The sequence below is a fragment of the Corvus moneduloides genome, chromosome 22 (assembly GCF_009650955.1).
Source record: "Corvus moneduloides isolate bCorMon1 chromosome 22, bCorMon1.pri, whole genome shotgun sequence".
Taxonomy (NCBI): domain Eukaryota; kingdom Metazoa; phylum Chordata; class Aves; order Passeriformes; family Corvidae; genus Corvus; species Corvus moneduloides.
The window spans coordinates 5,131,419-5,157,971 of NC_045497.1; the positions used below are offsets into that span (position 1 = coordinate 5,131,419).

General features: G+C 47.8%; 3 protein-coding genes across 9 annotated transcripts; 1 reads left to right on the plus strand and 2 right to left on the minus strand.

The window, feature by feature from the left end:
• Positions 1-831: 831 nt before the first annotated feature.
• Positions 832-14,783, minus strand: DRAXIN (dorsal inhibitory axon guidance protein). Its single transcript, XM_032131909.1, has 7 exons — positions 14,629-14,783; positions 7,725-8,203; positions 6,194-6,381; positions 5,698-5,809; positions 5,253-5,342; positions 4,920-5,009; positions 832-1,864 (listed from the first exon to the last, which is right to left on the minus strand). The coding sequence occupies exons 2-7, from the start codon at positions 8,185-8,187 to the stop codon at positions 1,752-1,754; spliced, it is 1,056 nt and encodes a 351-aa protein (XP_031987800.1). The 5' UTR covers positions 8,188-8,203; positions 14,629-14,783; the 3' UTR covers positions 832-1,751.
• On the plus strand, positions 14,697-21,968 carry MAD2L2 (mitotic arrest deficient 2 like 2). 5 transcript variants are annotated; one of them, XM_032131920.1, is made up of 9 exons: positions 14,697-14,715; positions 17,767-17,818; positions 18,049-18,167; positions 18,704-18,775; positions 19,632-19,732; positions 19,848-19,942; positions 20,045-20,118; positions 21,095-21,187; positions 21,488-21,968. In XM_032131920.1, exons 2-9 carry the CDS (start codon positions 17,779-17,781, stop codon positions 21,527-21,529), a joined length of 636 nt encoding a protein of 211 aa, XP_031987811.1. In that variant the 5' UTR covers positions 14,697-14,715; positions 17,767-17,778; the 3' UTR covers positions 21,530-21,968. The 5 variants fall into 5 exon arrangements, with proteins under 5 accessions (XP_031987811.1, XP_031987809.1, XP_031987810.1 ...); XM_032131918.1 differs by lacking the exon at positions 14,697-14,715 and adding an exon at positions 14,850-14,868; XM_032131919.1 differs by lacking the exon at positions 14,697-14,715 and adding an exon at positions 15,353-15,388.
• LOC116454860 (F-box only protein 44-like) lies at positions 18,247-26,552 on the minus strand. 3 transcript variants are annotated; one of them, XM_032131916.1, is made up of 7 exons: positions 26,483-26,552; positions 26,007-26,320; positions 25,256-25,382; positions 24,445-24,540; positions 23,974-24,109; positions 23,115-23,269; positions 18,247-18,807 (listed from the first exon to the last, which is right to left on the minus strand). In XM_032131916.1, the coding sequence occupies exons 1-6, from the start codon at positions 26,494-26,496 to the stop codon at positions 23,123-23,125; spliced, it is 834 nt and encodes a 277-aa protein (XP_031987807.1). In that variant the 5' UTR covers positions 26,497-26,552; the 3' UTR covers positions 18,247-18,807; positions 23,115-23,122. The 3 variants fall into 3 exon arrangements, 2 of the variants coding, with proteins under 2 accessions (XP_031987807.1, XP_031987806.1); XM_032131915.1 differs by having other exon boundaries at positions 18,247-20,080; XR_004244224.1 differs by having other exon boundaries at positions 18,630-18,807; positions 21,449-23,269.
• Position 26,553: the final 1 nt, after the last annotated feature.

Sequence of the window (26,553 nt, forward strand, 5' to 3'; positions counted from 1 at the left end):
CAAATTGAATCCTTGCTGCTGTGGAATCATGATAGCTGAAGGCAAAGCACCTTTCTTTACTTCTGTCTTTTGGGCTAAGACTGTCATGCTGTAAACAGAAACCTAAACAGCTACATCCAACCCTGTGGTAGGTTTTGCCTAAATGCTCCCATACAAATTCCTCCTTTAGCAGTGCAGGTGTGTGCATGCAGGTCAGAAGTGACACTGTATTCACAGCATCTCTCTGTGGCCATGACTGGGCACTCGTTATATTAGAAATGTAAAGTATAATGCTCGCAGTCTTTGAGTGAGTACACAATGCAAAGTGGCACCACAGCATAAATAGGATTCCAAAATGGAGGTTTGACTAACTAAATGGAACACAAGGGGTTTAGGAAAGCTGTGTAAAGAGGATTCTGCCCACAGCCCCACGATTAATATTTCTATTCCTACAGAAAGTACTATACATCTCCAGGCTCTGGGATATGAAAAGCTTCATAGTTGCCTCCCCGCAGAAGTCAGGGTATTGCAGTAGCAAAGAACGTCTTCACCGGCTACCACTACTCCAGGTTAACACAGGTAGCCTTCGTTGCTCCAATATATCACGGAAGCCAGTAATTAAGTATTAATACAAAGAAGTTTGAAACATCTGGCTGGCTACACCAGGCAGAAACTGTTATCTGCAATTTGAGTGAGAATACAGGCAACCTTGGGCAGAGAAATTTTTCTACCAGTGGCACAATTGTGTGATCACCTCAAGTCATCAGTTTTACCTGCTGGCCAACTTCCTTACAGACTTTTCTGGCTCCTCCCCATCCTTGAGTGCAGTCAAAAAAGCAGAAGAGTTGCACAAAGGATATCCATCATATCTTTATTTACATATCATGGAAACACACATGCAACATGTCACAGGATTTACTACAACGGAACAGCCTGTCCCTATCTCCTGTTACCAAAAACTTTATTTTTGGCTCACTAGGAAAACTAATCACTTCCCCAGAAAGCTCCTAAAAATAATCATTAAAAATAACATACCTGGCAGGACAGCTAAATGAGTGAGAGCTACAGGCTGGGATGTCTTGCCACATCCTTGCAGAAACCAGGTGGTTCTCTGAAAGCAAGAAAGGAGGGAAGGATGGAGTGGGACTGGATGGTCCCAAAGATGACAGGTAGGAAGTGGTAGTGTGTAACAGCTAGGGAATATGTCTGTAGCAGTGAAAAAGGGAGAGAGCAAGAGGTCTTCCAGTGGGTCCTCTCTCACCTAGGCAGGCAGCTTCCTGCTGATCCATTTCCCATCTTTGATTCCACCTGGATGTTACAAATTTCCTCTCCTATAGGAACTTCCAGTCCTTAAGGAGGATCTACCTACCTTTACTCTCAAACAATAATTAAGGGGTAAAGTTTAAGTTCATATCCCCTTTGCCCTGAAGGATCTTCCACATCTCGCCTCTCTTAAGGAGATGAAACTGCAGAGCCTGTTCCTGGCAGGACCATCAGAATGGGAGTCATGATCATTGCTTACTAACTGGGAGAGGGGGACTCAATTCAATGGCAGGAACGTGCTGAGGGAAGGGAGGGGGAGTGCAGTCCCACTCTAGGAAAGGCTGATGCCACTCTATTTATAATGAACATGTGTTTCAGTCTAGCTGGGACCTGGCATGTTCAGAGCCTGCAGCTTCCATCATTTGCTCAACTTTTTTCTCTAATTTCCATTGCTAGGTATAAACAGTTTGACCCCAACTCCTGACCATCCAGGCAGGAGTCCCACCCTCCTAAACATTAATGAAAGATCCCTGCTCTCCATTGGCTGATTCAGGCTCCACACAGCGCCCTTTCCTCCGGGTCACTCTTCGGTTCCGGTGGAATTTGGCATAACAGCGTAGCCCTATGGAAAAGACATGTAGAAGTGAGGAGGGACCAAGGCTCACTACAGCAGTAACACCAACTATCTCTCTGCCTCAGATCCTGCTGCACTGGGGACAGTCCCAGTGCTGTCTCAAATAGGGTGGCAGAGAAATGCCTCACACAGACAGGGTATATTGCTCTCCGGGCACCAGCATTTTGTTTCGCTCACTGTTCTGGTTTGGGATTCATTGGTTCAGGCAGGTTTCACTGGTTTCTTGAAATACCAATGAATTATTCCGATTGTTTCCAGTGATTTTATAGAAGCCTTGCTTGGTTTCCCCCTATTACTTCCCATTACTGTCTAAATGATCTCTCCATTGGGAAATTACTATAGATTTAATGTGCAGCAGCGATGACTAGGGACCTCCCCTTGCTATTTATTTCCCTGAAACTTCAAGAGAGAAGGGAAGAGACTTGGAAGTGTTATTACTGGGAGGTCTGATCCAAAGCCCACTGCTCATCTCCTTTAATTTCTCTGTTTTAGATGCTCAATGTGCAGGGTCTGAAGGAAGCTAGCTAATATAGCATTGGTGAATACGAAGGGAAAAAAAAAGCATTTTATTTGTAAAAACCGTGAGTACATATTCTCCCATGGCAGTGGAAGACCATGGGAACCTCTGGTCATGGTAACTAGTTGGTTTCTCGTACCAATATGTTGATTTATGGTGTTTCTTGTCTGACTTTGTTAGACCAGAATGCAAAGCTAGTTGGGCCAGACAGGGTACAGCCTATGGGTAAATAATTCTCATGAAAACTCTGCTTTTCAGTAGTGCAGGATCTTGTCATTGGGGTTGGCAGGAGCTGATTTGATCATTCTAGAAGCTGCAGCTCTTTTAACTTCCAGAGCAGGCAGCAGATAGCAACAGTGCCAGCATCCCCAGAGCAGGGGAGGCTGAGGATTTATAGCTTTTGTAATGAGACAGCCTAAAACTGTCCTTGATTATACACTGGAGACCCAGATGATGTCGTAGGTCACAGAGCAGTCTCTTGGAATCATGTCCCTGGGCTACATTGACAATCAGCTACCTTAAAAAGTTGGGTTTGTGTCCCTCATTACCAATCACCCCAGGGCAATCTGGCCTCCTAGAAGGAGAGCATGCAAGATCAGAGCTCTGCTCTTATCTAAGCCTCTTGTCTATCTTACCTGGATCTTCCATCTCTGGGGATCTTTTTTATGCTACACAGGATGCACATTTGCTATCAACTTATAACTAGCTTAAAGATAAAGCAGGGCCTGGGGCAGCCTCATTAGGGACTGCAGAAACACTTTTCTAGGCTAATCTATCAGAAGGTCATCTCTGATTAGAACCTTGAGGTGTTACACAAGACGCCCAAGTTGAAGACTATCATTTAACGTTGCAACTCCGGGAAAGCTACCCCTTTAACTGGGTAAAAAGTAGGTGAACAGCCTGGTCAGATCACTGGGTACCTAATGCAGGTCACAAAACCTGGCAAAGAGAGCTTTGTTCTGGCAGATGAGACTCAGTGCTTGGAGCTGATCCTGAACATGTTCAGACTAGAAAAGTAGCTTTTAACACCTTCGTAATGCACCTCCTAGTAAGGGCTGCTGTGGACTCTTCAGAAATAGTTCTAAGAAACAAAAGCCTGAGTCTTTCCCACACCTACTAAATTGCTACAATCTCAGTTTAAATGAACTTGGGAAAGTCATGTTAGGCACAAGGTCATACAAAACAGTCTGTTTTCATAGCCTGTGATACTTGAAAGCACCACTGAAATGTTAATATATTGTGGCTTCTTCTGATAGGTTGGTAGACATCAGGATCTTTGTTTTCAAGAACGAAAACAAGATATCCTAGAAGACTCAATAGTCACACTGTGAGTCAGTGGCAGAGAAAGGCTAAGAACAGCAGAGCTTGGCCCCCACTTTCACATACAAACCACTATTCCAAGTCAACACTGCCAACTACAAAGTCAGGGAGTGTCTTGGGGATGGTTTATATCCCATAACCATGTTTGGTTTTGTCTTTGTTTTGTGTCTGAAATGGTCACTGCCTCCCCTGGCTCCAGGAATATTGCGATGGGTGAGGGGCAGCCCAGGATCCTGCGGGGGTTGGGGACCAGGGGCTGCACTTCCTTCCGGTGGGGGTGATTGGCTCGGCAGCCACACAGCACAGTGGGTCTGACGTGAGATCCTGTCGCCCTGTAGTTTTTGCCTTTCTCTTTTCTTCCCTCGTGGTTTTTTTTTCTTCGGCACTGTGACTAGGGCTTGCTGGTTTGCTTCTCTCCTCTGTTGCTTGGGAGCCCAGAGCCGGTGGTGTGCTGTGCTGGGACCCCGGCTGGGCCACTCCTTGCCAGTGAGCTGTGCAAAGGAGTAATCCCCCCTCCAGCCCCTGCAGTTTCTTGCCACTGCTTCAGGATTTTTGCTACATTTCAGCCCAACACGCAGCATCCACCAGGATCCCCCGCTGCTTCTGCTTTTTCCACGGCTGGGGGCTTAGTGCTACAGTTCGATTCACCACTGTGGGGGGTCTGCTCACCTTTGCTGTTCCAGCCTGCTGCTCTGAGGATCCTGCTGCAGTCCATTTTGCCATCCAGAGGGGCACTAAGACCAGCTACCCCCCGTGAGTTTGCAGCAGGAGCCCCTTTTTCTCTCTCTTGCCGGCTGTGCCCGGCGTTACCATGTGTGGGAGAGGCAGCTGAGCTCGCGCCACAGCGCCCCCTGCAGGCCCGGGGGAATCACCGCACCTGCCCTGCCCGGCCGGGAGCCAGCAGCGCCCCTGCCGGCCGTGACCGGAACTGCACCGAGGGGAAAGCGCCTGCGGCCGATAAAGGCCGGCACTGGGTCTCTGGTTCTGTTTGTTGTTGCTGCTGTTGTTGTTACTTGCCTTGTTATACATGCTAGTAAAGAACTGTTATTCCTTTTCTCTTATACAGGGCCTGAAAGCCCTGTAATTTCAAAGTTAGAATAATTTGGAGGGAAGGGGGTCATATTTTCCATTCCAAGGGATGTTTCCACCTTCCTTGGCAGACACCTGTCTTTTAAACCGAGACAGGGAGCAAAGAGCTGGACTCACCTTCAGTGCACATACAGTCATCATAACACTTGTTGTTAAGGCCTCGATTGTGTGGTTTGCAGAGGTGTTCACGCAAGTCACAGCAAGAGCCTGCAACACAGGACCAGGGATCAGCACAGCTCAGGTATCCCCTTACCTGTAGGGCTACTGGCACCCATGACAGCTCCATCGTATAGACATCACCTGGTCTCACAACACACCTAGAGAGCCTCTGCCCTTCCCATGCATACCACTTCCTATCAGTAGTAGAAATCAGGATGCATGTCTTAAAACCTGGGCATGATTTCAAACATGTCATGTTTGGAGAAATGACTCTGCCAAGCTGATCCTGACCTGGGAGGCAGTCAAGGTGGTGATCACATGACTCTCCTTCAGCTGTCATGGTTTCATTTCCACCATTGGGGCTCTTACTGCGGTGCTTTTCTATGGAAAAAAAAAAGATGCTGATAGAAAATGTCATGCTAGTGTTTTCATTTTGGAGAGTGTATTGTTCCAGGGTAGAAACAGCCTCAAATTTCAAGAGTTTGAACTCTAAACTTTCATAGTCTGATCTCCTCCTTATTTCTCAACTCTCCATTTATCAGTTTTCCTCTGCCCTCCAACTATGCATCCAAAATGAGAAACATTCTGAAACTGAGCACAAAACACAGTCAGCATTATGCTGCTTCCGTCTTTCCCCACCACTATGATCTCATGTCCTTCAGCACATCTGTGAATACTACCTGTAGACGAGCCTTACAGGATGACTTTTGGGGAAGAGGACAGGGAGGTTTAGCACCTTTCTTTTTAGCCGATGGCCACATTTCTGGTTTGAGATCCTCATAATCAGTCCAATCAAAGAGTGCCATATCTAAGGTGGGCATCACATCCCCATCTTGCCTGAGGTGGGCCTGCAAACCACAAAAAAAACCAGACAGGCAACGGATTACACTTCTGTAGAGACACTGAAGTCGTTGCAAATTTTCATGGTGCTTTTAGACATTAAAAAGGCTTTATGATTCCCCCTCCCTCCTCCACTCTTGTCTTATCCACTGGGGATTCCTAGCATCTCATTTTCAAAAGGGAAGAGTTTTCCCTTGTTGAGGCTGAAGCCAAGAGGGAAGTTTCCACTGCTTCTGTGTGAGAACAAAAGGTGAGCAGTGAGCATTAGGACATGCTGGCTCTTCAGCCAAGGGCTCCTACTGTCTCTCTGGTCCTTGAAGCTCAGTGAAGTTGGACAGATGAGGGAGAGGCAAGGCTTGGAGGTACAGAACAGTTCCTAGCTGTCTCTTTACCTGTGACCGTGGTGAAGTGGCTGGAAGAACAGGAGGCTCTTCTGTGGAAACAGCTGTGTCCAGTGCAGCAATGAGGAGCATGGTGGGAGTCAGACTTGTAGCTTCCTCTTCCCTAAGATTTTGAAACTGTTCTTCAAAGCTTTTGGGTTTCTTGTACAGGGAGCTTGGCATAGCATCAGGAGTCTTCCCTGCAGAGGGCAACAGGTACAGTGGCATTACCTTTCTCATCCCTTTTCTCTGTGTGACAGATTCGAGTCAAAGAAATTCACATTTTATCCAGTCGCTAACCACTGTTCCATGACCCTGAGATGCTGTTTAGACCACTGTAAAACAGAGTAATGAGCTATTGCAGTGATAAATCGGGTCCAGAGTATATGCAGCTTGATTTTTACGTTTGAGACATACGTAATCACACCTTCCTGAAGATATGTCTATCTCTTGCTTAAGAAGCAAAAGATGTCTTTTTCTGGTCTCAAGAGTACAAAATATACCTGTTTAACCATTTTTAAACTAATGGATTAAGCTGTTGCAAATACCTGTGAATATATTCTTATTTGATTTTAGTAGTGAGTTATTTCAATTTATCTCAAGTCAGGACTTACCTAACTTGAAATTATTATCTTCACAGATATATCCCTCTTCTTCATAAGTATTAATTTAAATATAGACCTTAAGTTAACCTCAAGAAACAAGCCCTGTTTGTAGTCTGCAAATATTGCTTCAAACCAGCTTTGTTGTATACTCTCCTATATTGCTAACACAAGCTGTTTAGCCAGTCCCCTGAAAAAGCAATAGAGCTCTTCTTACTGAGGCAGGGAGGAGTGATAGATGAAACTCAAGGATGTGACACCCAACTTGTCACATAGTGTTGATTGACACAAATTGCCTTGCTTTAACAGAACTCAAGGTTTACCACACTGAGCTCATACCACAGAGACACACCCGCAACCTGACCTGCAAAGGAAAGCAGTCCCAGTCAAACACAAGCAACATTTTAAAGTTATCAGTGCGATTTCACATACGCAAAATCTGATTTTTTTTTGTAGTTCAGCATAAACATAGAAGAATACAAGCTCTGGTGAGAAGAAACTGGTCTTCAAAGCAAAATAAGGTGTTTGTGTTCTTTCTAATTCTGGTCATTTTTTGAAGTCAGTGGAGAGATTGAGCATGGCTTGGAAATACTTGTTCCTAAACCAGGCCATTTGCTAAAAAGGAAAAAAAAAAAAAAAACAACAAAGCAGGCCACCCCAAAACAACCCCTCAAGCTTTAGGGACTCTCAGAACTCCCCCTGTAAGACAAACCAGGTCATTTTAACAAAATTGCAGCCAGCACTAAAGTTCTCTGGTTCTCCAGTTCCCCTTTCTTCTTGTGCCTCTTTTGTTTGGCAGATGTCTCCCTAGAGCAGGCACACACCCCACACCCTCCACACACCCATGCGGCTCCACCACATCTGCATCTTCTTGCCCTCACACAAGAGACACGCATTTCCCAGTGACACAACAGCCCCAGCTTCCCTTGGAGCTCAAATACCTCGGTGGTGTTTGAGCCTGTCCCTGCGGCTATGTCGACGATGCTCTCGGTTCTGCTTCTTTCCTTTCTCAGAGCCCGGGGACTGGTTTTCCCTCTCAGGATATGGCAATTCAAACCCCAGGAACACATCCTTATTTTGTTTCAGGGCTGCTGGCTGTCTCTCTGCCACCAGCTCTTCCACAGCTGAAGCTCCACTGCCCATCTTGAGGGTCTGTTCCCCAGCCAGCTGCCCTCCTGAAGGAATGGCATGGACCCTCTGCTTCTTGGCCAAGCCTTGCCTGTGATGGTGCCCAGTTCTAGGCTGCTGCAGCCACATCTCTTGGTTTTGAAGGTGGTTGTTCTTCTCTGGGGCATTTTTGAGCTTTGCGCCAGGGTTGAGGGAGACTGCAAGACTGATGTTAGAAAGAACCAGCACACACAGGAAAAGGAAAGAATAGAAGGTGGAAGAAGTTTCCATAATCATGGGTGCTCTGTCTCACCTGCAATTAAAAAAAGAAAAAAAAATAAGCAACCAACACTTACGACCTGTAAAGGCCATCAAGATTCAATCCTAGGACACTTAGATGAAAACCATTATGGTGTCCTGAGCTGGAAGCAAGTTACTCTCTCTTTGCTTATCTCCTCTTTTCCGGGGCCCTGGTTACGGCAGCTGAGACACATGTGCAGGGCTGAGACACATGTGCAGGGCGTGCAGGGCCTGCAGGGCTGAGAGGTCCCAGTTTCATGTGCAAATGAGGCCATTAATCAGTAGGACACTTCCCTTTGATTCCTCACTAGCCCCCCCACCCTCCTATTCACAGCCACCATCTGAGGGTCTGGGGGGGCTGGCTCCTGCCCACAGCTCCTGAGCCTGGCACAACACCAGCTGCCCAGCTAGGGCTGTCTGCTGCCAGGTTGGCATCCTGGGCCAGGGGCACTGGCCCCTCCTCACAGTTGGCTTCCTTGCAATGAAAATGTCAAAATTAACAGAACTGGGGGCAAATGATGGCCTCACAGGACCAGCAACAGCCCTGAGCAGCTCAAGACAGAGACTTCTACACATGCTTGCATACTGCTTCAGGGTGACTGAAATTGGTCAAAGGAAGAAAAAACACTAGAAATTTTGTGCTGATATCTCATGGCATAGCAGGGAAATAAAAAGGCTGTCAGCAGAGCAGGGGATGCTGGCCTAAGGACCAAGGGGCAGAGAGGCAATCTGAGGTTTCTTTAGCTTGTCCCATTTTCCTTCCTTGATCCTGCACAGGTCACCAGGCAGGGCTGTCACTGGGAGGGTAATTTAAGTCCCAAGAACACTGAGACCAAGTTTCATTGAGTCCACCAGCACAGTGGCTGCAGACTATTCTCATTCATTGTGCTTCACTGTCATATTTTTGAGGGTCTTCTTTCATCCTTTTGATTGTGTTACATGTGCTTGTGTTACAAGACATGTGCTTGGGATGTTGCACAAGCCAGAGCATTCTCTAATTAAGTCAATCTCCCCTGCCCTTTCCCACAAAATGGGGAAAGGGATTTGCAGTATTTCTAGTGCAGCTTTTCCAGACTGTCCCTCTTTCTCTGGGCAGCATGAAGACATGCTTAAAAACAGAGTTCCCTGGGATATTGACTGCCAGAAAACCAGGCCTATGCTTACATTTGAGAAATACAGTCACAGGGTTACAGCCACAGCTTTTCACTCAACCTCATCCCAGTCTTTCCTGCACGTTAGCCCTTGGCTGCACCTGATTTCCATCTGTTCACCAGGAGAACCACTTTGCTGCTTAATTACAAGGGCTCATACTCCCTCCTCCAGGTGATTTTCTGCTTTACCAGCCATTGTCACCTGTGAAGGGCAGCAGGTAACGGCCTTTGAGGCCAATTCTGACTCCAGTTTTTGTGGAGTTGACAGAAGATACCCTAGGAGTAGCCTGGGCTCTTCCTTTCCTCTTTTCTTTCAGCCTGAGAGACAGATGTGGAGAATTTTGAGTCAGTGAAAACTCTGCCATCACAGCAGCCCAGCATCCTGGAGTTTAGAGAGAGATGCCTTCATCCTGTTAATTGAAAAAAGCCTGCTAATGCATCCACTAGCTAATCCTGACTTTCCAAGATTCCTCTCTGCTGCTGCTCATAGCCTGGGAACAAGTTTTCAGTTCAGCCATTCTCTGGAAAGAGGCAGGCAGCACAGGGACCTTCTTTTCATGCAGTTTTCAAAAAGCAGGTCTTTCTACTGGCCATAAAAGGCAAAAAACTGTTCCCTGAGGACTGATTTAGGAGGCACTGGGAAGCTCACTTGCTGAAGGCATAACACTAGAAATACTATTTTATTGGCAACTACCTGGAAAAAGAAAAACTATGCTGACAACTAAATCTACTAAAAAAAGCATTTGAAGTTCTTCTTCAAAACTGGTAGAACAAATAGCAACACACAGCTCTGCATGGGGTCATTTGGTTTTTTCCCCAGACCATGGGATCCTTGTTTTTTGCCTAGGGTTTTCTCTTTAAGAACCAGAGCAAACCAACTGGATTAAGACATCACTCAGAACAACTCAAAGAGCTATAAAGAGCATCTTACCTTTTCATCTGTATGCAAAATACCAAGAGAAGAGAACAAGTGCAAAGAGAATGCAAGGGTGTCTCCAATCTCACTTTCACAGACATGGCCCTTTGATGGTGAACCTGACAGACACATTCTGATTTTCAGTGGGAGGCGGGAGGCAGCTAAATGCTGCAGGGTAGTTAAGCAGAAGGTCTGCTTCAAAGCATAGGGGACATTTATTTAAGCTGCTCAGCTGTCTTGTTGGCATGAACCAGGATGAAAATGCAGGTAGAGACACAGATTGCCTCATCTCTGCACTGGCAGAGTGGGCAGGTTAATATGCTGCGTTAGTGCCACTGGGAATCTTGCAATAATAATGCAGATAAATACCTGTACTACACTGTTGTCAGGGGAGATCTGAGCTGTTTGCTAAACCAAACCAGTGCATGGACAAGTTTTGGGTTAATTCAACACTGCCGTGCTAGAGGCAAAGCAGCCCCAGCTTTCTCCTAACCACTTGTTTCCATATCCTGATCTATCTTTAATTCCAGAAACCTCTTCATACCTCCTTAATTTTTCTTACCCTATAGAATTCACACTTACAGAAGACAGCTAGATAACATAACAGCATCCCTAGCTCTCAGTGCTCAGGTTCCTCAATGGCTGAGCACCAAAGTAAACTTCACCCTCTTTTCTAGCAGGACCACAGTCCACAAAAGAAGCCCATGCTAGCCTTGGGCTCATTGATGTAGGTGACAGCAAGGTTCTCACCCTGCTGATGCAGCCTGGAAAGGATAAAAATCTGCCTGAGACACACACCAGGCAGAAAGAAGTCTGGTTTTGTAAGGAGTTGCCTTTTCTAAATTGCTGTAAACAAACACACATGTTACAACAAAGCCCCAGAATTCATGCTCTTCTTAGGGTTCATATATTAGTAAGGGAAATAGATGGAGTATTTGCCAGGTTAAGCTGCCCCTGTAGTTCTTCACAACACCAAACCTACATCCTTATTGCTCCACCCCTCTACCTGCACTGCCTTTACAGACCCTCAGGATACAAACCACCTGAGTTAGCAAATCTGCCTCTCACAAAAACACCTGTACAGCAAAGATAAGGGCTTAGAGCTGCCCAGAGTACAGACTCAGGACTGGGGAGTGAATTGTAGTGCTGTCTTCCAGCCACTATTTCTGATCCATTTTGGGTTAGTAGTGAATGGTTACAATCCTGTAAGAGAAAATGGGGGGGGAGGGGTGGGGTGGGGTGTTTGCATCTTGGATAACTTTCCCTGTGTGAAGCCTCCTTCTCTGGACTCACTAATATAAATTGCTATTTCTCTGCTTGTAATCCTGCAAGGCAGCCATGCGCTGAGCAGGTACACAGAAATAAACGCATGTTTTTCCCCTATAAATACAGTTGTGTCACCTTGGCTCTGAAATAGACTCCAAAACTGCCCCTGGTGTATTTATTTTGTATTTGACAAAGCAGGAACATCAGATCATCTACATTCATTCACATATCTCATTTAAAACATGCTATCTGACAGTCCTAGCTTTAACTTTTCACATATGTTCTTCATGTCACAGCCAAGAGGAACAAAACCCTTGAACCAAGAGACTTTCAAGATCCTTGATGCAGTTAGTATGCTCAAGGGCTGAACCAAGCTGGATCCAAGCATGTGTGCTGGGCCAGATTTCTTTTTGGCTCTGAAAAGCTCAGACTTTGGCAGACACGTGTAAAGATTTCCTGGACTCCAAACAATCCCAACCTGCAGTAATACACAAAGTGTACAGGCATCTACATGGGTGTTGTGTGTATGTGCCTGTGTGGCAGGGATGACAAGACAATAAACCCAGCTTTATGTGCCAGGCTCCTTGTAAATAAGAAGCCATAGAGTGATGGATGGGCTTGGGAAGGCCTGGAGCAGAATGGATGGGGTAGGCTCTATGGTAGCTGACATGCAGAGAGCTGGCTGGAGCCAGGAGGATGGCATTGTGCAGATAAATGAGATTTCACTTCCCTGCTGGGTCTCTTTCCATCTGTTTTTCTGTTTCTGGAGGCAAATGCTGGGAAGCTTCATACACAATCTGCCGAGAGACTTTCCCATTTCCAAAGGCTCAATCTCAGCTTTCTAGGGTCTTCCAAAGCAGGCAGGTAATATTCACCCTTCTCTTTTCCTCTCCAGGGCAAAAGTACTAACACTTTTATTCTTTCCAACACTTCTTGCAGACTCAATTTGTAAAGAATTTTAATTGTTTTTGCTGCTGTCCCAGACATCCTTGGAATGACAGAACAGCAGAATTCCCTGCTCACAGATCTTCAGTACTTTTGTGTTCCTTTTCAGAGCTGTCCTGCTTTCTTAGGTTTCCTGTTTCCATCATCACCATTCCTCCTACCTTGCCTTTCATATTTACCAGACTCCAAAGTTTCTTTGTCCCTCATGACTGTGATGCAAGACATTTCCTCTCTGCAGATATTTAGGCTACCTGAATCCCCCCCTCGCCCTTTGAAACATTTGGTTTCCTTTACCTGTGTTGTTTTCTCTCACTTTTGCCATCCCCAGACAGCACTCCAGCTATAGAAAGGGCCAAATTCAGTACTATACCAATTGCATTAGTGGCACAAGAGACAGGACATAAGGATTCAGGTTTGCAGGGGGTTTAGTAGTAGCTGTAGCTGCCCCTGTGCCTTCACAGCCTCTCCCTGGGGCAATTTGTATCCAGTGACCACTTGAAACTTAATCCACTAAACATCAGTTGAAGGGCTGGAGCTGGGACTCCCCTCACCCATCAGCTCTGGCTGACAGCCTGTGCTCTACCCTCTTCATCAGGAGAGAGGTCATCTGTTCACACAGCACAACCCAGGGAACTCCCTCTCCTGCAGCCCAGGCTTGTGAGCTGCCTGAGTCCCTGCTGAGCTCCAGCACCGAGGTTTTGGTCGACACTGGGCACCTTCAAGTCACTACATGCCCCTAGCCACAGCTGCGCCACCCTTTCTCCTGAGCCTAGCCCGACCTGCCCTGAGAGCTTCCCAGCACAACATCCGCCAGGGACAGAGCAGCCCAGCAAGTCACCGCATTGAAGGGGAAGAGGAGCCCATGAATGAATATGCAGTACCCTCTGCTCTGTTTCCCTCTGGGACTTCACGGCGTGGCTGACATAGCCATCACAGGCGACCTGCTATCAAACAGAGTCTACCCAATAATGAGATTAAAATAGCTATGCACCTGAGATTAGCATCCAAGATATAGTTGCTTCTGTCAGCATGGCAGAGAAGACTCTTCAGTTTCGTGCACAATGCCAGGTGACAAATGGGACACAATCAACAGGAAAGGTCATTGCTCACCTGGCCGGAAAGTACTTGCCAGTGTGACAGGGAAAAATGGGGCAGATTTGCCCTGATCTTCGCTGGGAGAGAGTCATGGATGTGTCCTGACTGGCAGAACAGTTAGGCAGGCTGTGCTTTCAACATTCTTCCTTTCATGACATTCTCACTTTGAACCATACATATAGAATTAATGCCTCCTTCTTCAAGGGAGAGGAGACGGGAATACAAAACCACTTCCATTAAACCCTCCGGTTGACAGAAAACTTCAGGTGTGAATTGGTAAGTGTCACTTAAATTCTACGTGATTAATTACTAGCTGTAATAAACCATTAAATTATGCCAAATTGATTTAGTTCAGAAATGAGACCTCACTTTTATCAACAGAGGAAGAGCAGAGGACAAGCCTCGGGTACCCAGGGGCTAGGTGCATGGCAGCGCACGGCTCTGTAAACACAATGACTAGGTGGGAAAAGCTTCCGTCACTCCTCGGCATCTCTGGCTCGGAGCCGGGACATACCCCTGGGGTGCGCGAAGGGCTCAGGCCCTGCGAGAGGGACGGTGCCTCTGTCCGAGGCGACCTTGCTTCCAAGGAAGGGGAGAGCGATCTGGGGAGGGAGCTCGCAGGAGTGACCCGCAATGGGGCAGTGGGACGTGAGCCCCAGAGCCCGTACCGCACATCCCTGCGAGGCACACGGGGCAGGGCACAGAGGCGACTCGGGTGGCAGAACCGCGGCGGGAGCGGTAGAGCCCGGAGCCCGCTCCCCAGCACGGGTGACAATAGGTCTGGCCGAAGGCACCGCGCCCCGGCACCGGCGCTGTCCGAGCTCGGTGCTCGCTCGCACCGCTTAGCGATACCGCCGTGACCGGAGCTCCGCGCGCATCCCGACGGCGGCAGGACCGGGGGTCCCCCATCACCCCATGTCTTTGTCTCCTCCGGGGCGCACGGAAAGTGGGAAATTGTCCCCTACTCCTCCCGAGTCCCTGCGACAGCAGAGGGGAATCAGCGCGGCGGAGCATCCACCCCCAGCCCCGGGGCGGGGTGAGCACGGCACGAGCAGCGCTGCCTACCTGTCCGGAGGTCCCGATCTGGCGGAGCCCGGCAGGCAGGGCAAGGCAGGGCAGGGCAGAGCTGTGCGAGCGGCGGAGGGGAGACAGGTCTGCGGGGGGCAAGGGGTGTCTAAACCCGAGAGCAGGAGGGGCAGGAGGAGGGGGAGGAGGAGGAGACAGTGGGAAGGCAGTGGGGGAATGTGGAGAGGAACCGGGGACGTCGGAAATCCCGAGGGACTGGGGTGCATGGTGCGGAAGGAGGTGGGGCTGGGAGGGGCTCGGGGTGTGCGGCGGGGGGCACAGGGGGAGTGCATGGGTATGCCAGGGGTGCGTGGTGCTGGGGTGCCCGGCGCGAAGGAGGAGGTGGGTGCGATAGCGCAGGGTACTGGTGGCAGCAGCAGTCCCTGCCCCGGGCACGGACGGGACAGACAAAGGCCGGAGACAAAGGCGTGGCAGCCCGGGGGGAGGAGGCGGCGGCGGGTGAGCTCCGCTCACCTGCGCGGCGGGGCGGGCTCCCCGCTCCCGCGGGGTTTCTCCGCGTTATGGTCACGGGGAGGGAGACCTGCTGGGGGCTCAGTGTGCCCCGCTCCCTGAACCGAGCCCCCGGCCGCGCCGTGACGGGGGAGCTGCGGGGGTGCCGGGACCCCGCGGGGGCAGCGGGATCGGCCCTGCGCCTGCTCCTCCCGCCCGCCGGGAGGCGCCCGCCGTTCCCACCCTGACGTCACCCGCACGCGCCGCCACCGCTCCCCGCGCTTGGGGGGTGTGACGGGCGGCGGGCCCGGTAGGGACCGGGGGGGACACCGGGTCGAGAGAGGACACGGGGAGGGGGACACCGGGGAGGGGGTAAGCATTGGGCGGACACGGGGACTGGGGGAGACACGGCGGCAGGTGGCCGTGCTGAGGCGGGGCCGGTCGGCGGGTGCCCTGGGCGGCAGTGGGGGGTGGCGGGCCGTGCGAGAAGCCCCGTTTCGGGAGGGAGCAGCGGTGAACGGGCGGTTCCAGGGCTCGGGAATACTGAGGAAGGCGGTGTCGTGCGTTGAGCGGAACCGGGGCGCTCGAGGGATCCATCCCCGTCCGCCCTCCCTTCTGCTCGGGCGGTTGAGACACCGGAGTGGGCGAGGGAGCGGCGGTGACTCTGGGAGCCCAGGCGCAGGCAGGGCACGTCCGGGCTGCTGGGGTGGCCTGTGCCGGCTGTTCAGGGCTAGTGCGGGAGCTCTGGTGATAGGCATGGGGAGGATGGTGGATTACAGTTGCATTATATGCCCCATCCCTGGAAGTGTCCAAAGGATGGAGTTTGTACCAACCTGGGATAGTGGAAGGTGGCCCTGCCTCTGGCAGGGTGTTGTAATGAGATGAGCTTTAAGGTCCCTTCCAGCCCAAACTGTTCTGTGATTCCATTATCTCCCAGCCTGCAGAGTCCTTGAGCGTGTGGTGCTTAGTTCCAACTTTGTGATGATGTGAACCTAAACCTCTAAAAACACAGATTGTTTATGATACTCTGTAGATCTTTTGTACTAATTTGAGAGTCACTGTGACTGGGATACTAAACTATCTTAGTTTTATTTAGTGTAGCAAGCAGATCATTAATATTCCAGGAAGTCTTTGTATATATACAGTGGTATAACTGATTTAAAAAATGGGGGTGAGAGTAGCTCCCTGTTTTGTGAAGGCTGAACAAATTCTTTGTAGGTCTGAAAGACATGTTTTGTTGCAGCCGAAACAGCTTGAAAATCAGTGTCGAAAGAGCTGATTGGAACATCTGTGGTTCATCAAAAGTCTTTGTAGGACACCTGAGTTACTGGTGGATGCTCCAGAGGCATTTAAAGACCTCTACAGTTCATGAACAGTGCTGCTGTTAGTGGTTAGAATTTGCTTACATGCAGAGTGTGGATAAAATAATGAAACAAAATTTCTAATAGATAATTATGTACACTGTGGCTTAAATTGTGTAAGGCATGGAGTCTACTATGCCGGGAAAGCTGTTTGGAAGCTGAACTCCAGCGTCTGCTGTTTGATTGTGGGCATGTGAAACTCAATTTGTCACAATAATGTACTGCCCGTTGTAGCTCACAAATTTCAGGCTCCTCAGGGATGTAGTCATGGCCCAAGCCTGTCAGAGTTCAAGGAACAGCTGAATGATGCTCTAAGTCACATAGTTTAGCTTTAGGTGGTCCTGCGAGGAGCAGGGAGTTGAACTCCATGATCCTTATGGGTCCCTTCTAACCTGAGGTATTCCATAATCCCGTGTGACGAAGTCCATGTTGACTTAATTATGTAGCTCTGCAGAGTTTGGGTTCCTTGGGACTGCAGAGAGAAACTTAGAAGCTGTTGGCAGTGGCAGCAAATGAGAACCTGTGTGATGGTGTGTCCGTGGAAGATGGAGCTCCAAGCCTGGACAAGCAGTGGTTCACGGTGGTGTTAGAATTAACCCAAAGACCCGAGAAGTTCTTGTGTTATAGTAGGAGATAGGGCTTAGAAAAGGCAAGTACTATGAAGCTTTTACAAAACAGTGTTTCTTGTGTTACTAAAAAGTATTTGTCTGAACTTTCCTGTATCGCAGAAAGGGAGACTGAAAACCCCAGGAATTAAATTATGAATAATCTCTCATCCTGAGGTGTGAGCACTGGTTTGTGCACTGCTGGTAATCCCTGAGGATGTGCTGTGCTTATGGGGGGTGCTCACACTTCTCACTGTGGGCTCACAGAGTCTTGTGGTGTATGGCTTCATGAACTGACTAGATGAATTATTACTGCAGGCCTAGGCCCTAGGGTATATCACCGTGTCTCACAGCCATAGGGAAGAGGAGGAGAGAAGATCCAGCAGGCAGGAATTGTGCAGCAAGATTGATTTATTTAATTATTTTACAAACTCTTCTATAGACTTTTTTTCTTCATAGTCTAATTGGACAAGGATCAGCCACCCCTTGGGAGTGATTGGCTAAAATCCTAAAACATCCATTGTCAAAATATTTTTCTACTATACCATAAACAAGACTTTTCAAGGTTGCAGGTGGTTTGGTTGTTTACATAACTGCTACCTCTTCTGTGAGAGAGAAAAGTCTCTCACGGACTTAGAAAATAGCAAGAAAATCCTTGCCAGCAGCATTTTTGTATCTACAATGAGCCAGAGAATAACCATCCCTTTTGTGGTTACTTCCAGGGCCTGGGGAAGATGACCACTCTCACACGGCAGGACCTTAACTTTGGGCAAGGTAATGTGTTGTACTAAGCTGCAACTGGTGTCCTTGTGAGGCTCCTCCTTAGGACTGAGCTTAGGGGAGTGTTATTGTAGGGTTGCTCTATCCCTAAAGTTCCTGCAACTAAGAGGAGGCAGGTGAAATTTATGCAGAAAAAAATACCTGAAAAAAAAATTCCCCTGAGTCTGTGGTATTGCTCTGCTTCCCCCCACCCTATTCCAGCATCCTTTACTTCTGTTTTTCAGTTGTTGCAGATGTTCTTTCAGAATTCCTGGAAGTGGCTGTTCACCTCATCTTGTACGTCAGAGAAGTTTACCCTATTGGGATCTTTCAGAAGAGGAAAAAGTACAATGTACCTGTCCAGGTAGGAGATTCTCCTGGAAGCTGACAGCCACATGGACAAGCAAAATAGGAAGGATCAGTCAACACTCACCAGAAAAAACTTACGCTCTGGAAGTGGTTGTTTAATGTACAGCCTTATTTTTGAGGAGAACTTAGTTCCTGTCATGACAGAACAGCCCCATAGCTGAGGATACAGCAAATGCTCATGGAACAAGCAGGTCATGGACAACAGTAGTAGAAGGCTGCCCCAGCTCTGTGCAGTGAGGTAACAGGAAAGCATGTTTCCTAGGAAGTAAAGATGGCTGGAATATGCTATTCCAAATATGCTGTTGTGGGTATACATTCCTGATATACAACTGTGTGGGTGCAGTGATCTGCTGATTAACCCTTCCCTGAAAGAATTGCTGGTTTGAATGGGCAGCTCAGCATTTTTCAGCACTATTTGAAGCATGACTTGAATTCCTTGTACACACTGGTACTTCTGTTTAAATCTTCCCTTTCAGCATTGTCCTGGCTCATATCAAACACAGCTCTGACTCTTCCCTGTGTTTGCTACAGATGTCCTGCCACCCAGAGCTGAACCAGTACATCCAGGACACACTGCACTGTGTAAAGCCGCTGCTGGAGAAGGTGAGCTCAGACCAGGGACCTGGGCAAAGGTACTGCAAGTGGATTTGATAGAAAATAAGAGAACATAAATATTACCTTAATTGCAACATTTGTTTACAAATTTACCATATAAAATATACTAGCTGATAAAAGTTTCTAACAAAACTAAAAACATCATAACCTTTCCTGGCAGTTAAAACCCTGCCTTGCTTGTCTCATATACCACACAAGGACATATGTCTGTATACTTCCAATTACATCATCCTACCATTCTGCTTTACAATCTATCCCAGTTTAAGCACCTGCTGTGGCAGAACAGTTTGAATGCTTTGCTGTGAGCCAGCAAGCAAAGGTAGGTCTGGACTCCAGGTTTTGCGAGAGAAAGGTGTGACCAAAGAAGCATTCTAGGAGGCTGCTGGCAGGTTTTGTATGCCTTGCTCTTTACAGACAGTTTTAATGCACATGAAGAAAATGGAATTAGGTCAGTTTTACATTGTGGTTGTACAAAGCTGCTCTGTTTGGGCAATGGTCTGAATGTATCTTAACTTCATTGGTGTCAATCCCAGAGTGATGCAGTGAGATGGCTGTGCATTTCCTCCTTTGTTCCTAAACGGGATCTAGAGGAACGTACAGTTTAGCACACTTCACAACCCTCAGCCTTAGCCACAAGCTGGCAGCTTAACACTCAGCAAGAAATTGCTTTGCAAAAGCATTTTTTCTGATTGCAAAGAATAATCTGAACTCAGGTTTTGGATGAGGGCTTGTGCTGTGAGCTCCAACAACTGAGTGTACTCCCACTGCATCAAAGTATGTGAAGCACACTGGGCAGCAGACAGCTCATATTAAGGAAGGGATTTTTCTGTCTTGGTTCCTGCAGAACGATGTGGAGAAAGTTGTGGTTGTAATCCTGGATAAAGAGCACCACCCCGTGGAAAGATTTGTCTTTGAGATCACCCAGCCACCTCTTCTTTCTATTAGGTGAGGTTTCCACTCCTGCTTGCCCATGGCATCCAACAGCCAGCCCTGGGACATATTCTGGGAGCAACTTCAGGCCTTTGCTGCATGCCAGTAACAACTGCTGTCTCCTCCACAGTTCTGAGTCCCTGCTGTCCCATGTCGAGCAGTTACTGCGTGCCTTCATCCTGAAAATCAGCGTCTGTGATGCTGTGCTGGACAACAACCCCCCAGGTAAATGTCACTTGGATCCAAACAGCCTAATGCCTGGCATTGCTTGGCTTGGCTGATCCTCTGGGAGCTGTCCCCTGAGTTGGAACCTGACACTTCTCTTAGGTTGCACCTTCACAGTTCTGGTTCACACACGGGAGGCTGCCACACGCAACATGGAAAAGATCCAGGTGATAAAGGTAAGTGATGTCCTTGGGCACCTGATTCTGTGTGAGAAGCTGCAGAGCAAAGACTGGGCAGTGCAGAGTTTTGGCATCTCTAAGGTTGAGAGATAATTTGAACATGTAGGTTGGTGTCACATGAGGCACATCATAACTGTACTTCAAATGTGGTGAAATGGTTTATGCTGGTGAGCTGACAGCACATTCGCCACACACAGCCACACCTGCAGACAGCTTCAAGTCTTGAAATAGATTGTAACAATAATCACTGCCCAGTGCTTGCTCACTTAGAAATACTCAGGTGTGTAGAATAGGTACTTGAATTTAATCAAGCAAAAAAGCAGCCTTTACCCACCATCCACTGTGTAGATGGCTGATTTTGTACAAAGAGCAAGACAGACTAAAATTCAAGTAACAAGTAGGTTTGGGGGCACAAATACATTTTATCTTAGAGGAAACACTTTCTAAAACAAGATTATTTTTGAAGAATCCTTGCTTAGATACACGGAAACTTTTTTCCTGAGCCAATTTATTTTAGGTGTCCTAAGGCACAACAAATAAAGCTAGTGAAGTATAAAATTGTTTCAAAATGGAATTCTGTTCTGCACTGCTTAGTAATGGAGTAGACCCACCTTTAGGTTTCCAAGGCAGGACGGAAACCCATGCCCTAAGCGTTCTGGCGTTGCAGTTAAATGCTGGTGTAATGAACTGGGCATGGTAACTAAGGACAGCTGAGAGCGTTATCTTTTAAAGAAGTGAGATGTCACATTTGCAGTAAGTGAAATGGACTGACCTCATAGTTTGATGCTGTAACTGAAGATAATTATGCTGAGTGTCAGGGACAGGTGTGTAAGTGTTTTGTTGTGAAAAGTCTGAATTACCTGTTCCTTCCCTCTGTCTCTCTTTCAACTTAACCCAAAACAAGTGCTGAGGAGGAGCTCACCTTACACCACTGCTGGGTTCTGCCAGTAACATCTTGTGTTCCTGCCCCCAGGATTTCCCGTGGATCCTCGCTGATGAGCAAGATATGCACATGCATGACCCCCGGCTTATTCCCCTGAAAACCATGACATCTGACATCTTAAAGGTGGGCAGAGCATTTCGACCGAGAGATGCTGAACCTGCTGCAGTTCAGAACTTTGTCTGCTCTGACACCAGCTCTGCAGTTTTCTGTGGTGTAACAACTTTAAATACTGCTGAGCAGGAGCTTAGTCTTGCAGATGTCTGTGCCAGTAATCAAGGCAGGGCAAGACTCCTCATAGTAAAATAGGAAACTTGGTTATGGGGAAAGGTATAAGCACTTCCTATTCAGCCTGTTGCAGGCTTTTTTTTTTTCCCATTCACCCACCTGTATACCAAGAAGACTGATGCTTGTTTCTCTCTCCAGATGCAGCTCTATGTAGAAGAGCGAGCTCACAAAGGCACCTGATTTCAAACTTTCCTTGCCTTCAAGCTTCATCTGATCTTCCAGCGGAGTAAGATCTCTCACAAACCATATCTTGATAACCATCTCTTCAGCTGGCCTTCTGGGTGAATGTAGAGCAGCTGCTGCCTCTTTATTTCAAGTGCTCTTACCACTGTATATAGAACTGACTTGGAATGGGGAGCCAGAGCCTGTTCCCATGTGGACTCATGTGAGAGTACAGGTGTTGTTACAGTGCATCCCTGGGGAGTCAGTGCTTTATTACCAGGCCAGTTCTCACTGGAACAGGGCAGCTCCATTGCACACAGGCAGTGATTGACAGCAGGGAGCTGTCACACGATCCACGAGAGCAACACTTGTGTTAAGGGGGAGTGAGGCCTTATGTAGTGTCTGTCCACTGTGACCAAGTAGTCTTCAATAAATACTAAGTTTTACCCCCATTGAACTGGGCTGAGTTCTGTCAAAACCAGGCTCCCTTCTTCAATGAGGAAGTATTTTTATTTTCTGTGGAGCTTCCATTGCTTTTCTGGCCCATATGTGGACTCTGCCAATTCCTATGAAAGTCTGTACAACCTTGTTCTCTTCCCTTTCACCCAGAGGTGGCATTAGCAATGTGGAATTTGTCTGTCCAGCAAGGACACCTGCCAAGTATCTACTCCTAACAGAGATCAGGCAAGGAAAGCACTGTTAATCCTATGCCTGTCAGAGGAGATGGAACATGGCCTTAGCATTGGTTCTGGGTATATAAGGGTGGCAGACACAGTTCATAGTGAGCTGAGCTTGTTTGTCAGAGAATTTGGTACAACAGCCTGTCCAGCACCTCCTGCTTCCTCCAGGTATCAAATGTAGGAACACTATAGATCAAGGCTGGGCATTGCTTTAACATTTTATATTAGGTTACACTGCTCAGTACAAACCAAGTCCTTTGAAAGCACAGAGGTGATGTGGGAAAAGCCCAGCACAATCAAAAGGTACTTGTGTTGTTAGGCAGCTGCCTGAAGGGACTCCTTACCTCCTTTTTCTCTACCTGTTTATTCAAACACCAAGGGACCGTTTTGGATAGGAAGGCAGGTACCATTTTGATTATACACACTTAGAGAAAGGGTAAGGAATTCATTACCAGTGACACAGCACTTAGGAACAAGGGGTGACAGTTTCCTGATGCTATGAAGGGTCTGATGCTGAAACAGGAAAAAGAAAATACCATACAAAACAATCTGTAGCAGAGTCCTTGTAGATAGCATTGGTAATCTGAAATTAAATAATTTCGCCTTACCTTTCTTAAGTTCCACAAACAAGAAAGTGTCTTTTAGACTGTGTGTGTTAGCATAAGAATGTATTAACTAGAAAAGATAGATCTCATATTTAATTGTCCCAGTTTTTCTCTGGAAGGGCACCAGTAATTGGAATAGCATCCATGGTAGAAGAGGATGGAAGATGAAGACAGAAGCCCTTCCAAAGGGCTGGGCCTGCAGAAGTCCTGCTGTGAACAAGAGCTGAAAGACAAAGCTAGGACACACCCACAGAGTACAGGCAAAAAGTGCACCTGAGGCCACTTGCTTACAGTCCTGAGGTAAAAGCAAATCCTTACATTGTGCTTCATAATGACGTCTGGGGCCCGATGGTGATGCTGCTGTTTGTCACACGGATCCCGTACCATCCTGCCCAGAACTGGGTGTCCTGGCCTCCGTGCTGAAACCAGATGTAACGAACTCCTGCTGGGTAATTCTGGAAGGTGTAAGAAATCTAGAGAGAACAGAAAAGATAATTCCTCTTAATTTGCCCAAATAAACCACCACTCACCTAGAAGCTCAGAAAACTACAGTGTGTGAGTCTTAGAATGAGCTTTTCCTGAGACCAGGTATCTTTCAATGAAAGTGCACCATACCCTGTGGGGGGGTGGGGGGGGGGGGGAGGGGGGAACCTTTCTCACTCAGCCTTCTCAAAATCCTCTCTGAGTTAAACTGACATTAAGCTTGATAATTAAGTGCATGTATAAGTAAGATCTAATGCTGTACAATCAGCAAATCAAACCAGTTAAACACCTGTAACAGTTTAAGAAAAGTTAAGTCTGCAATACTTGGCTATCCATGCAGTAGTTTTAGAACAGCTTTTTGATCCAAAAAAACCCCAAAATGTGTTCTTGTTACTTAATTATTTAGACAGAATCTTACATAAAACCAGGAAACAATTACGAAGACTGCACTAAAACAACACAGAAGCCCACAGGATACTCTCTAGAAAATGCTGGGCACCTAAAAATAGCACCTGTCTCATTCAGGACACTAGTGCTTCTTCAGCATTGTCAATAGCAAGGACTCACCTTCTGTACAGAGTAGAGGAGGCTAAAGAGCAGAGAAAAGTCCACTGGCACTTTTGGCCAAGTAAGACTGGCAACACACGTGTCACAACACTGCTGTAAAGCTCCTGCCTCTGGAGCTGCTGCTCACCTCTCTCCACTTGGCATCACTCCACTGTTCAATGACCACTGGCTCAGGGTGGAACTCCTCCAGGACGATGTAATCCTTCGAGAGCAGCCTCACCGTGAGCTCATAGCGGCACCCACAGTCAAACCTAGCAGCATACCTAGAGAGGCAGGAGGAATCAAGGAGCAGAGCTCTATATACAGCATTCAGTTTTATTTATTTTTCAAAAGCAGTCTCCAAGGAAATCCCTGTTTGCAGAGGAAAAGGAATGTCATCCCCATAGCTATAGAGAAGTTCTAGAACGTACAGCTATCCCGCCCTTAACAGGATTGCCACCTTGTAATCCACTGAGTAAGTTTAGATTTAGCTTATTCTTCACGCAAGAACTACAACCCCAAAGAATAAAAAATTGATTTTACAGCATGAAAACCTCCAGAAGCCTAGTTTGCCTCTAGACCAGTGCCAGAAATTCTTATTTTCAGTGCTTCCACTTACCAGTCCTTGACTGTAATTTCAGGCCGTTTCTCATCCATCAGCTGATTCCAGTAGCCTTCTTTCTTCAGGGTAATGAGTTGAGACTTGAAGCATGGCCTGAAACAGACATAGAAATGCAGTTCTACACAACACATCTCCTCCCTCTCACTGTCCTTTCCCTGACAGCTTTCATACCCACCCCAAATCCTGAAGGCCCACAAAGCTGATCCAGCTAAACCCTGCCTTATCCATAGCCAGAACCCGACAAGGAAGTGAACTGAATTAGCTTCACCCCAAGATAAAAGGAATAGTTACCTACAAGCTGGATTAAGAGGAGTCCCTGCGCTTACATATTGGTAACAGGAAACCAGTGCCTAGGGCATGTAAAAGCTGTTGATCCTCCTCTGGTAACAGCTTTTATTACAAGTTGTTACTGTGACACACCTACCACTCCTGGAGGTTAGAGAGCTTTTGACCTTGTCATCTAAGTGCAGTTGATAAAGTTTGCCAGACCCTTAGCCATTCCGTACCACGTTTGGGAGAGGAGAAGCAGGACTCGCATGTAGATTATCTTACCTATAAAAGTTACAGGAAGTTCCTGGTAGGCAGAGAAATTTAGCACCTGCTAAATTCTCTCAGCAATTCTCAATTCTCTCAGCAGTACCCATCTCTTCAAATTAATTGGCATAAAGGGTTAATGAAGTTCCTTCCTTTTCCCACAGGTGATCTAAGGTTCAGTAACCTGCCACCAGCCTTCTAACCACGGTGCCATTTCAGACAGATGGGAGGAAGCAGGTTTCCCAGTTCCAGATTACTGGAATCCAGTTCTTACCCATATGAAGTGACAAAGTATTTGTGTACTGTGGGGTCTGGCATATCATTTCCATGAGCTCCAGGCAGATCCTCAATTTTCCACTTATCTCCTTCGTTATCATCAAGTGTCCAGTGCTGGAAGCTCTCTACAAACACAGGTGTCCAAGGTGAGGGTTAGGACCTCACTGCAGCTACCAGCCGGATCTCAGCTTTTGTTAGAATCACAGCAGGAGAATTCTAGGAAGCTACTTGGTGTTTTCAGATCCACTGTATTTTTCCTACAGCTGTAAGTGACTCCTGTCATTATGCTGCCATTACCTTTAATGTGGCTGTCAACATCTAGGACAGTAGGCAGCAGATTTCTGACCTCATCAGAATATCAGCAGGAGCAATAAAGTAGAATTACTGTAGTCATATAAATCAGGTCTTTGGTAACAAAAGTTCTCCAGTTGCCCAGATGTTTAATCCCAATACCTGATCATTTCACTACCACATTGTACTTGCAGTGCAAATTAATTGTCACTGCCTGCAGTACTGGGGCCTTATGACTCCAGATTTTTCTAGCTGAAACCACAAACTATTGGTAAATACACACCTATCTACCTAGAGCAGTTTTATTGCAGGAGTTGAGCTGTGAATCTGACCCAGCAGAGCTCCACCCAGTAGCTGGGTAGTCCCACAGCATCAGCAGTAGTTGAGGCATGCAGGACACTGACTCATTCTGACTGTTCGGAAACTCTTAGTCCTTCATTATAAATAATGAAACAAACCTTCAGCACAAGGGTTCTTGATTAAGTTTCTCTTCAAGTGGCAGAGCATATAGAAGATCCTCCAGTCAGAGATGCTTCTGTCCAAGCTCTGACGATAAAACCCGTCGCGCTGGCACTTGCGCTTCCACAGGGTGGTCAGGTCCACCACGTACCGCCACTGCGTGCACACCAGCCGGCAGGTGCGGAGCAGGTCCCGGACGGGCAGTAGCGACAGCAGCTCCACCAGCACGTCCTCGGGGAGGTCGCCGATGGTTGTCATGGCGGACCGCGGGCCGCAGGAGCACGATGAGGAATCCCCGGCACGACGAGCCGAGCTGTCGGAAGCGAAGGCGGTTTCCTCTCGTTACGGACAGACCCACGGACAGCCCGCCCGGGCCCGGGCCCGCTCCCCGCAGTGGCCCCGGCCCCGGCCCCGGCCCCGGCCCCGGCCCCGGCCCCGGCCCCGGCCCCGGCCCCGGCCCCGGCCCCGGCCCCACCTAGCTCCGCCCATCTGCGGCTCCCGGACACGGATGTGCGGGGCCGCGGCCCTTCCGCGGGGCGGGGCGAG

Bases quoted from the DNA above. Each gene is read 5' to 3' on its own strand.
- LOC116454860 (XM_032131916.1), bottom strand. The intron at 24,110-24,444 runs GTAAGTGGAAGC...CTGCCTCTCTAG, and splicing joins GAAATTACAGTCAAGGACTG to GTATGCTGCTAGGTTTGACT. The intron at 23,270-23,973 runs GTGAGCAGCAGC...TGTTCTCTCTAG, and splicing joins GTGATGCCAAGTGGAGAGAG to ATTTCTTACACCTTCCAGAA.
- MAD2L2 (XM_032131917.1), top strand. From the start codon at position 17,950: ATGCAGAAAAAAATACCTGAAAAAAAAATTCCCCTGAGTCTGTGGTAT. The intron at 19,733-19,847 runs GTGAGGTTTCCA...TCTCCTCCACAG, and splicing joins CCACCTCTTCTTTCTATTAG to TTCTGAGTCCCTGCTGTCCC. The intron at 19,943-20,044 runs GTAAATGTCACT...CACTTCTCTTAG, and splicing joins GCTGGACAACAACCCCCCAG to GTTGCACCTTCACAGTTCTG.
- DRAXIN (XM_032131909.1), bottom strand. From the start codon at position 8,187: ATGATTATGGAAACTTCTTCCACCTTCTATTCTTTCCTTTTCCTGTGT. The intron at 5,343-5,697 runs GTGCTAAACCTC...TTTTTTCCATAG, and splicing joins GCCATCGGCTAAAAAGAAAG to AAAAGCACCGCAGTAAGAGC. The intron at 5,010-5,252 runs GTCAGGATCAGC...CCTGTGTTGCAG, and splicing joins CCACCTTGACTGCCTCCCAG to GCTCTTGCTGTGACTTGCGT.